Below are 11,811 nucleotides of genomic sequence, written 5' to 3' on the forward strand. Positions count from 1 at the left end.
TCTGACAGCTCTCCCCACTTTTTCCCAGCCCAGGCTGCCCCTGGGGTCCCGGTGGGAGAGGGGGTTTCAGCTGCTTTGTCCTTCTGTGGCCTCCCCCATGACAGACTTTCCTGGAGCCAGCCCTATTGTCCTTCTCCTCCATGTCCCCTCTAGAGCCCTCCCAGCTGAGATTCAATTCCAAGGCTCCCACCACTTGTCACTAAATATCCTGTGGCACTTACGCAAGGAGTGGGGATGTTACTCTAGGGTCCTGACCTAATTCCCACTTGGATCATTATGGCCGCTGCACGCAGTCAGTTAGAGACAGGATTGCCCTTCATTTCCTGCCCTAAATTGCTGTGCTGTGTGCCTGTGACACAGCAGCTATGTCCCACCCCAGAGATGGCTGCATTTTCAGCAGTGGGTGAGTGATCCCTCTGCAACATTGCTGTGTGGCTGTTAAATGACAATACTGCCTCACCCCAGAGGTGGCTGCATTTCAGCAGCAACCAAAGCATAACCTCGGCACGCAGGGCATAGAAAGCACAGTGGATGGGGGCAGCTTGCCTGGCTTCTGCCCATGCTGTCTGAGGATAAAGGGATTCCAACACCCAGGGCTATGGAACCAGCACTAACCTCCCTACAGAAGGGAGGGGAGTTGCTATGGAGATTCATCCAGCCTGATTCTCACTTATGCTGTCAAGCCTCCCCCCACCCCCCCTACAATGGGTCTCTCCAGAGGGCATTGAGCAGGCACAAGGGTCCTGTTCCCAGGGTAGCAGGTGGAGCAGGGCATGCTGCACTGTAGCTATTCCCTGCTTCTTGGGGAGCAGAGTGTAGATTAGAGCAGCCCTGAGGCTGCTCTAACTGACACTGGAGCTGAAAGCCAAATTAATCCCCCCTGCCCCGGCGTAGGAACTGAGGAGCTGAGAATCAGGGCCCTACATTTTCAGGCCAGAAGGAGCCCCCCATGCTCGTCTAGCGTGACCTGGGCCACACAGGCCAGAGCACTTCACCTTGTGACTCCAAGGGTCTGTCGTACTTGCTGTTCCCCCCGTCCCTGGACACTGGGAGCCAAGGGGTTAACAGCCCAGCGCTGCACCCCCGAGCAGATTGCATTACTGGACAGGGATGTTCCCGACACATTGTCCTGGCTGCCTGTTCACTCTAATCCCCTCGGATCAAACTGCCGCTCCCCTCCCTCCCCCACCCAGTGACCTCAATACAGAGCAGCCCGGAGAAGGGAAAGGCAAGGGGATGGGAGTGATTCAGGGGTGACGTTCCCCCGGCACAGAGGCCTAGGAGCACAGGGCATGGCTCTGCGAAGGGCGGTAGATCCCCAGGGCCAGATCTCTGCTTTTGTTCCATTTTACTGCCATGGTGCGTGAGGCCCTGCCCCTCCCTGACTCACGCTAAAAGCTGGCAAATCAGGGACTATGGTTTCCATGGCAGCTGCTTTTTATTCCATCAAATAGCTCGGCAGTTACTTCCCGACTGGATTGTGTTAGATTTTGTGCTGCTTTGTTCCCTTTTGTATCTCTCCATCCGCCTTTGTCTCTCTCACTGTCTCTACCCTACTTGTTGCAAAATTTGGCTCACGGTTTCAAATGCCCAAAGTTTAGCACCACACAGACTCAGCAGCTGTGTTCTCCCACCACAGGATACAAGAACTGAACCTTAGGAGCCCTGTTCTCTAACCACAAGACCACACTCCCACCTAGAGCTGGCAATACAACGTAGGAGTCCTGCCTCCAGCTCCCTTTCGCTAACCACTACCCCACATTTCCACCCCGCATGGGGCACAGAACCCAGTAGTCTTGACTTTCATGCTCCCTGCTTTAACCATTATACAACTCTCCCTTTCAAAGCTAGGAGCAGAATCCAGGCACCATGACTTCCAGTCCCTTGCTCTGCCCAGGAGAAATTAAACTCTGAGGACCACTCTTGCCCCATGGAGGAGCATGGACTTAGCAGATGCCACCTGACTACCTGGGGCATGCCTGATGAGTGCTGGGTTTATGCAGGCCTCCATCCCTCACACACTCCCTCAAAGAAGCCTCTGTTGTTATCTTGCAGGTCAACACTGAGGAAGCTCAAGCCAGACAGCATGTATGAGACCTGGGTAAGTCCAGAGAGTGCCTGGCATCACGTGAGGTTAGTGCTGTGGCATGGCCAGTCAGGGGCCCAGCTCCTTGCCAGCCAGCCATCTAACCCACCCAAGCATGGCACTGAACCTGCACCATGAGCCTCTAGGGTCCCTCCAGCCTGCCCCCCGCCTCCAAATGACATGCTGTTCGTAGCATAGCTGGGGTGCCTGAAAGCATACAGCATTGAACCCTGGAGAATGTCCTCAGGGCGCAATCCTGGATTGGCCCCCCAGGATGAACTAGACGGGATCAAATAGCTCTTTCCCTATCTCTGATTTCTTTCAACTCCTGAAGTTCATGCTAGTTTCTCCCATGATCCTTAATTCGGGCAAATCTCCAGTGGAAGGCACCAGGCCCAATCCTTGATGAACTCTTCAGGCCTGATTCTCCCATGCCCTGTATCTTGTACCATCCTTTACATCTGTGCCAAGGGGTATGGAATGTTACCAGATCAGAATGGCAGCACTTTGCACCCATTTTGCGCTGATGTATATGTCTGCACAAAAGGCAGGGGAAACGGAGAATCAGACCCAATGCGTTAAGGACTCAGCTGAGATTGGGTCTATTCTTTATTCAGTTCCTTAAATGCACCACACACATATTTGTGACCGGATTCTTAGCTGACATAGAGCAGAATAGTTCCAGCGACATAAATGCTGCTACACTGATTTACACCAGCTGAGGATCTGGCTCTTAAAACCTTTATGAAAAATATAGGAAAAAAATCCCATGAAACTGGACACATTTATGCCTTTAATTAAAGCATACAGCTGACTCGTTAAATAGTCAGTGGAAGTTAGGTGCCTAAATACCTTAGGGTCTGGGCCTCAGTGTCCAGCTGTTTGGGCCCACAATTATACATTGGTTGGGGGAAGGGCGCGGGGAGGTATGTTAAGGATTTTAGAAAACTAATATTAATAGAAATGATGTCACCGATTTTTTCCTCATTTCCATCAAAACACTTTTCTGTTTAGATTTAGACACTTTTCCGTTTCTTCAGCAGCTAAAAGGCATCAGCTTTGAGCTGGTGCAGGAAAAGAAGAAAGTGAAATTGGCTAGACAATGAGTAGAAAGTGAAATTGACTAGAACGGGAAACTGACGTGAAATTGACAAGAAAGTGAATATGAACAGAAACTGACAGACCAAATTAAATGTTTTACATGCTTTCTGTTTTAACAACCTGCCATGGTGTCATTAGCACCGGGAATAATTGGTTTGATTTCCCAGAAGTTCTGAACCTAACTTCACTAGCAGTTCTGCACGCTCAGGAAAATCAAAGCACCCAAGATTGAAAATGTGGGCTCTCATTTTTAGCCCAGCCATGCCCTATTATGTATTTTACATTTTTTTAAATCACAAAGATGGGGGTGATTTTGTAAGATATTTTTCCCCTTTAAAAATCTGTTGTCACCTCTATCTTTCATATGTATGCATATTGCCAATATGGTTTATAGTCCATATAACAAATAGCTAGGAAATAGACGCTGTACATTTCCTGCATGTGACAACATCCGGTAATAAACACTAACCCGAAAATATCACTGGGCCTGTTACATTCTAAGCTGCATTATTCTTTGGTTTGTAGGTGTTCTCTCTGTGTGTCTATTGGAGGGAGAGGTTAATGCTATGGGGTATATGTATGTGTGTGTGGTGTATCCAATACGTGTGTCTGCGCACATGTAATTGTGCTTCTGCATCAGTGTATATGTGTGTGCACATACGCTGTGTGTGTGTCTGGTTTGTGCAGAATGTGTGTACCTGTGATTTGCATATGTGTGGTGTGTTTGCATATCTGAGACTATGTCAATACATGCCTCTTTCTTTGGGTGGGACATGTATTCCTGTAGTTATCTGCATGTATTGCACATGTGTGAATGCACAGAGATCTGTGTGTGTCTGTGTACACTTGCCAAGGTGTGTGCATGTGTGTGTACATATATCCTCTTATGTGTGTATGCACAACAAAGTAGGGCCACTTCCATAAAGGCCTGTGTGTATATTTGTGTGTGTGTTTTGACACGTGCATATAGATTTTTGTGCATGTAAATCTTTGCATGCACCTGGGCATGTAGGTGTATTTTCACAGGAGGCTGTGAGCATATGGTGCACATATGTTACTAGTGAATGCACATGAGTATGGTGGTGTGGGGGTAGGCACGTGGATGTGGGCAGGGAGTGTCCTTGGGAGCTTGGAGATGACTATGTATGGATGTGTCTGTACCGGCGCGTGAATGGGCTGGGTACATTTGCATTCAGGTGTGTACTGGGCTGTGAATGTCTGTGTTGGGGTGAATGAGGTGTGTGAGCTTGCACTAAGGTTTGCATTGGGGCATTGATAAATGTGCACAGGGTGTGAATGGGGGTGTGAGCTTGCACTAGGGTTTGCATTGGGGCATTAATGGTTGTGCATGGGTTTGTGAATGGGGGGTGAGTTTGCACTAGGCTTTGCATTGGGGCACTGATGGGTGTGAATGGGGGTGTGAACAGGGGTGTGAGCTTGCACTAGGGTTTGCATCGGGGCATTAATGAATGTGCATGGGAGTGGGAATGGGGGTGGTCTTGCATTAGGGTTTGCATTGGGGCACTGATGGGCATGAATGGGGGTGTGAATGGGGGTGAGCTTGCACTTGGGTTTGCATCGGGGCATTAATGAATGTGCATGGGGGTGTGAATGGGGGTGAGATTGCACTAGGGCTTGCTTTGGGGCACTGATGGGCATGAATGGGGGTGTGAATGGGGAATGCACACCTGCATTCACGTGCGAGCAGGGCTGAGGGTGAGTGTGCAGATCTGTCCATCTCCCAGCTGATCCTCTGACCTGAACACACTCTGCACCCTACTCCTCCCTATTTGCAAGGGGGGTCTGACACCCCCCACACAACAGGAAGGTGGATGCGCCTGGTGACCGGTGACTCTCTCTGCTCCGCTCCCCAGGAAGATGACATGGACGGAATCCACATTGTGGCCTTTGCAGAGGAGGATGACCCTGGTAAGAGCTGCCACCGATCACTGCGCAGAGACCCAGAGTGGCTGAGCAGAAAGCACCAGGGGCACTGCACCACCCCAGGGGGGCGCTCTATTGGCCCGGGGCGCAGCATCCTCCAATGTGGGGTGCTTGACGGTCCCAGGAGGGGCCCTCTATGCTCTGAGGGGCACTGCTCCATTAGGAGGCCGGGGGGGATGCAGAAGTCTGGCTGCTGAGAAGGGCGCACAGCAGGGGAAGGGGCAGCGGGAGCAGGTGGGGCTGGTACCACCCAAAGGTCAGGCAGGTGAAATAGACACATGAAGGTGGCAGCAGGGCAAAGGGGCGGCAGCAAGTGGGTATCAGCCTGTGTCTGATTCATTGCAGGGTGGGCACAGCCCCCTCCCTCTCCTCCCCAACCTGCCTCTGAGCTGGAATGCTCAGCTATCGGGGGAGGAGGAGGCAGGAGCTGGAGCAGGTTGCATGGGAGGTGTTCATAAGCTGGGAGGGAGCTGGAGTTGGGGGTGTTACTGTGTAGGGAGAGGGGGTTTAGGCTGGGGCGCTTGGCGTGCAGCGGGAGGGCGGCCGGTGAGAGGGAGGGTGGGAGGGGAGGTGGCCTAACCCCTGGAGCTCACAGTGCTCAGCCTGGCTCCCCGGGGCAGTGGCCTCTTGCCCTTGCCTGGTCCCTCACCCCACTGCTCTCTCCGGGCGCAGACGGTTACGAATTCCTGGAGATCCTGAAGGACGTTGCCCAGGACAATACAGACAATCCCGACCTGAGCATCATCTGGATCGACCCAGAGGACTTTCCTCTGGTACGTGGTGCCCATGCGTTCCAGAGCCGCTGTCAGCGGCTCGCTGGTGGCCAGCGGGAGGGATAGGCGCAGCTGCAGGCTGCGGGTAGAATTGGTAAGAGATCCTCCCCCGCCCTTTCCGAGGGCCTGTCTGCCCAGGAACGGAACACCCCGCCAGGGGACCCTTCCAGAAGACCCCTGGATCTTGCCTGCTCCGGCCTCCCCAGACCAGGTCGCAGCCACCAGCAGGGCCACAGGGCAGGAGGGTAAAGAGGAAGGGCCAGATCCAGCCCTGGTATAATGGCACGGACTCCAGCAACCTTACCCCAGGGATGAAGTCGGCCCCAGAGCTGTAACAAAATCCCCCGTGCTGTGAGGACAGGGGCTGTGTAAATTCTGCCTGCGGTGGAGTTATCAAGCAGGACCTCCTCACGCACTGTAACAGCCTTCACATGGCGTCACACACCCTGGTCTACCTCCCCAGCCAGGTGAGCTCACCTCTGTGATAGCCGGCCCCTTGCACCAAGAATCACAGCGATAGTCAGGTTACGCCCAGTCCCAAAGGACCAGTCACTTGCCCCAGGTCACTTGTACCTTAGATCTCACACCAAAGACAATGCCTGTAGCACTGTAGCCAATCCAATAATAAACAATATGAAGATATATATTAAACAGGAAAAGGAAACAAGAGAGGTATTTACAGGGTTAATCCAGATGAACAAAGATACACAAATGAGTTACAATCGTAAGGGTCAAATGTAATAGAAGCTTCTATAATCAGCAAGCTCTATATGCCCTTCAGGGCTAACCTAGGCTAAGCAGCTGGGGATCTCTTGCTTGTGCCTAGAACACCTTGCCCCCCAGAGTCCGAGCAGCACAGAGATCCAGTTCCTTCTTGTTAGGGGCTTTTATCCCTTAGCTGAAAACTCAGCTAAAAGGTGGATCCACTTGCATGACTCGTCTTCACGGGGGGAGAGCAGAACAACCGGTGTCTTTTGTCCTCTTTAACATCCCACAATCTGGTGTCAATGGACCTTTCCTTTTGGGCAGAATGTGACACCTTCTGCTGCAGATCAGCACGTCACACTGGTTCATGTCTCTCTCCTGTCTGGTGATTTACACAGTCACAGAGACTCACAATACCGCTGCTCAGATATTACCTTAGAATGTAGGATACAGATGTTATAAGGGAGATTAATGCTGGCAGCATTCAATAACATCTGAACACTGAACACATTCTTCTACTCCCGTTTTAATAATACTAACACACAGGTGAGCCAGACTGATTCAAGCTGGGTATTTGGCATTGGGGACATTGGCATGAGCTGGCACTTGGTCTGCCAGCGTCACAATAGATAGATAGACAGACTCCCTGCCTCTAAGCACCGTTAATGCCCTGTTCTGGCTGGCTGGCAGGGCCTCATTCCTTTCCAGAATACTGACTGCACGGCACCTCTTCTGTGACAGCCAGGAAATACAGCGTTAAGGTACATGCCAGCCCCACCAGCCTTAACCCTGGCAGACAGGATAGTGCTCTCTCATCTCGGGTTCTTTGGGGCTCATGGGGATGCAGCCCATGGGACAGTAGGAGAAATGGTCAGACCTTGTCCTCACTAAGGTACAAGTCTCATTCAGGGCAGACTTGGTGAACTGCCCAGCCAACACCCCAGAGCTGCCAGATGTTACCACCCCCTGATCCTTGTCCCAAGGGTCCCTCGGGGACATCCCCTGCACTTCCCTCTGCCCGGCAGGGACCTATCACCTCTGCCCCAGATCTCCCCAGCAGGAACACCCCATTGCGCTGCTGTACTCACACAGCCCACAGAGCTCAGCCCAGAAACGAGGGGTCCCACTGGGTGCGGATGCCCCTTTCCACATATCACAGCCTGAGTTGTGGTGACCTGCTGCCAGAGGTCATTTCCCCAGTCAAACCAGCTGTCCCTGGCCCAGCCACTCCGGATGTCCCTCCCCCAGCCAATCCAGCCGTCCCTCTGGGGCACCTGGCACTGGCCACTGTTGGCAGACAGGATACTGGGCTAGATGGATCTTTGATCTGACTCAGTCTGGCCATGCTTTGTTCATCTATTCCAGCCACCCCTAACGCAGTGAGGATCAGTTGTGGTGCACGCAGGCCAATGAGAGAGTCCGGGGCTGTGGGATGCACCAGGCCACATACAAATAGCAGATGTACTTAGTCATTTCTCAGAAAGAAAAGGAGGACTTGTGGCACCTTAGAGACTAACCAATTTATTTGAGCATAAGCTTTCATGAGCTACAGCTCACTTCATCGGATGCATATGATGAAGTGAGCTGTAGCTCACGAAAGCTTATGCTCAAATAAATTGGTTAGTCTCTAAGGTGCCACAAGTCCTCCTTTTCTTTTTGCGAATACAGACTAACACAGCTGTTACTCTGAAATTAGTCATTTCTGCCATCTGCTTATCACAGGGCAGCCCTGCCTGAGATACACTGACGGCACATCCCAGGGGCTCTTGCCCGGTCCAGGAGGCACAGTTAAGGTTGTGGGGCAGGGCTGGTGTTAACTCTGCATTTCCTGGTTTTTCAGTGGATTAAATGGAGCAAAACTCAATGTTCTGAAGGGCAAGAAGTCCTTAACTCTGGATTAACAACATTTTGGGCAGTGGATGGATAGATGGAGAGTGACAGAGAGATGAGTGTGTATGGGAATAGATAGATAGATAGATAGATAGATAGATAGATAGATAACCCTATTTTCACAGGTGATAGTGAACTGGGTTATTGGAGCCTCAGCTGCTCTGTAGAGCTGTTCTTTGCCAGCAGACCCTCCCAAGAGAGCAGGTGTTCCCAACTCCACCTCCTGCCCCTCGGGGTGACTCTGCCTTGGGTGCGGGGAGGCTAGCTGGGGGCATTCCAGTGTGCTCAGCCCACTCTGTAAATGGCACTGGGCAGCACAGGCTGGGAGCTGGAGCCAAAGGGAACCACAAGGTGTGTCTGTGCCTGGCAGCTTCCATAACAAATCCCCTTTCTTATTTCATCTACTTCCCTTTGCCCGTCTCAAGGGAGTTTCCGTCCAGATACCCAACATTCTTGCATTCAGCCTTGGGGCTGTGCCAAGCTGGCCAGTGTCTGGGTGCAGATGGTGCTTTTAGAATGTGGAATAAAATGAATAGGGGTGTGTCACCGCTGCCCTCTGCTGGATGAAACCTGAACAGTTTGATGGTGTGTCATAAGCCCTATCATGCTAACAACTAATGGGGAGTCTCCATTAGCTCAGGTGGTGGGTGCCATGGTACAGAGCAGGCATGGCTTTGTTGCAGTGCTCATGCACCTTTGCTCTTCTTCTCCCGCTCCAGCTGATCCCATACTGGGAGAAGACGTTCGATATCGACCTGTCTCAGCCCCAGATTGGTGTGGTCAACGTCACAGATGTGAGTATACAGACACGCAGGGGCCGCCCGTGTGTCGGAGCCAGGCTGGCTGGGAGTCAGCCTCTTTGCAGTCCCTGGGGATGTGAACCCTGCTGGGTCGAGGGAGCTCAGTGCCCCACTTCCCCGCAGCCTGTGTTTCTAACATGTGCCAGAGCTATGCCACGGCCCTGGGGAAATCAGCACCGCTGTAGCCCAGCTTGGGGACACGCTTCCAACATGCTTTGGTCCTGTGTGTTCTGCACGGATTGGTCTGTGTCAGAAATGTCCCGGCACTGGCTCCACTCAGCATCGCGGCCTCCTCTGTGCAGCTGCTGATCTCTGTGCCCTGCGGCGCGCACGGGGCCACAGAGGATCCAGCCTGGAGCCTGAATGAATTACGGGCCAGGTCTGGAGGCTCCTGTTTATGCCCAGAGCTGGGGACATCCCAGGCTACCCCAGGCCAGCTTCCCCGCAGCACCCGGTCAGTTTGCCCTGGGGGTCACAGGGACCAGGAGAGCTCAGGCCAGGGCCTGATCCTTGGATAGCAATGGGGACAGGGCAGCTGTACAGTACAGACACTGGGATCCGAGACCTGCTCTGTCACACAGAGAGTCTAGCCATGCTGGATCCAACACCAGGGGTGACCCTGTCTCCAGCCTCCTGGGCCATCCTGCCCACCCCCACACACATTCACTCCTTCCCTCCCCTGCAAATCACCGCTCCCCCTTCCTCCTCAGGCTGACAGCATCTGGATGCAGATGGACAACGAGGAGGACCTGCCATCCACGGAGGAGCTGGAGGACTGGCTTGAGGACGTGCTGGAGGGGGAAATCAACACGGAGGACGACGACGATGATGACGATGACGATGATGATGATGATGATTAGCTGCCTCTCTGAGGGCGTCCCCAGCCTGCCTGACACACAAGGCCAGGCCCCGCCCGGGCCGCACCCCACAGGGGGCTCAGGGGTGGGAGTGATGGGCCCGCGGCCGTGCCGGGGCAAAGAATGCCACCAGACTGTAAGACAATGCCTTTTTATATGGATCTGACTGCAGCTGACGTCCCCCGGCCCCACGCTACCCCCTGCAGGACACTGACTCCAGGGGGAAGATTGGGCTAACTGGGGACGAATCCCCCTCAATAGAGTCCATCTTCCCCCTCTCCCTCCCTCTCTCTCTCTGCAGCCACCCATCTGGATTTTGATCTCAACACCTGTGAGTTGGGAGCTGCCAGGTCCCCTGCCATGAGTGTCCCACTCCGCCCCCTGTGTGTCACGAGCACCTCCTGGCTGGTCCCTTCCCCCTGGTAGAGCCGGGAGAGTTTGCTCTTTCCCTGCTGAGGGGCAAGTGTTCACCCAGCCTGAGCCAAACATCGAAGGGGGAGAGTTTCAAAAGCACCGGAAGAGCCCAAGTCCCATCAGCTTTCATTGTGCTCTTAAATCCCTCCCCTGAATTTGAAGAGGGGAAGTTACAGCCCAACTTGAACATTGTGGGTTAGAACTCAGTCCCTCCCCTCATAAAAGCCAAATGCCCTGAGTTAGAGGAGAATCTCCTTTCTCTCTCAGCATTATAGGGCTCATGACACACAGTAGAGCAGCTCCCATTCCAACCACTAGAGGGCAACTGTGTCCTGTACAGACATAGTCAGTCCATTACAAAGCATAAATAAGCCTGCAGGCAAACTGAAGGCCAAATCAGAGGAAATCTGTCCCTTAAAATCACAGTTTGCCAACCTGAGATTAAAATCCACTCTGCGTGTCTCTCCTACTGCACAGGCAGCTCATCCCTTCCCCAGTGTCCCTGTGTGGACTTTTAATCAGCGATCTCTGCTGGTTCCATCGCAGCACAATGCACCCTTACCTCCTCCCACGGAACAACACGCCCTCCCTTGCAGGGGAGCAGTCAATGTACAATTTGTATATTTTTAAACAACTTTGTACAGATCAATATTGTAACAACCAACATGAATAAAAACGAACAGTGAGAACCACCAGGGGCGTCCGGATTGTTTTGTTTATTTGGTTCAAATAATGAGGTGGGTTTTTTCCGGGACCTTGGCTGAAGATGCCAGGACTGGACTCTCACGCCACGAAGGACTAGTCCATCGGGCACTGGATGGGAAGGAAGCACCGAGCCCACGTCTGGAGGACGTAGGACCCAGCCGCTTCCGAGAAGGACTGAACTGGGGTCTGCACTAAGACTGTCCTGTGCATGAGATGGAGGGCTCCCCTCCAGATAATCAGTAACTGAGCTCATTCATGGGTTTGCTTGTCATTATTAAGAGTTTGTCTAACCAAGTCAGGAGGGGAGCTGTGGTGACTGCGTTTTCCTGCAGTGGGCTTTGAAGGGCACCGCACCCTGTCTATCAGCCTGCTCCTGGGGCCAGGGGCCAAGGGCCAAGTGCAAAACACGGTGGTGGCAGGAGCTACCCAAGCCCAGGGCGTAGGAAACCCAGGGGCGCGACCATTTGAATGTGGCAATTAAGGACGTGCTGGGGGGAAATTTAGAACGGCGTTAACCACTTTCCTGGGGTTACAGA

The 11,811-nt window shown here is 52.9% G+C and overlaps 1 protein-coding gene across 1 annotated transcript in view; it reads left to right on the top strand.

The window, feature by feature from the left end:
- CASQ1 (calsequestrin 1) overlaps positions 1–11,252 on the top strand; it is a 34,299-nt gene extending 23,047 nt beyond the window's left edge. The window contains exons 7-11 of the mRNA XM_007066035.4: positions 2,056–2,101; positions 5,062–5,116; positions 5,804–5,904; positions 9,219–9,293; positions 10,010–11,252. Of these exons, the coding sequence (XP_007066097.4) occupies positions 2,056–2,101; positions 5,062–5,116; positions 5,804–5,904; positions 9,219–9,293; positions 10,010–10,159 (427 nt within the window). The 3' untranslated portion in view covers positions 10,160–11,252. The remainder of the gene's footprint in view (positions 1–2,055; positions 2,102–5,061; positions 5,117–5,803; positions 5,905–9,218; positions 9,294–10,009) is intronic.
- Positions 11,253–11,811: the final 559 nt, after the last annotated feature.

Source organism: Chelonia mydas, chromosome 24, assembly GCF_015237465.2.
Source record: "Chelonia mydas isolate rCheMyd1 chromosome 24, rCheMyd1.pri.v2, whole genome shotgun sequence".
In the NCBI taxonomy this organism is placed as follows: Eukaryota; Metazoa; Chordata; order Testudines; family Cheloniidae; genus Chelonia; species Chelonia mydas.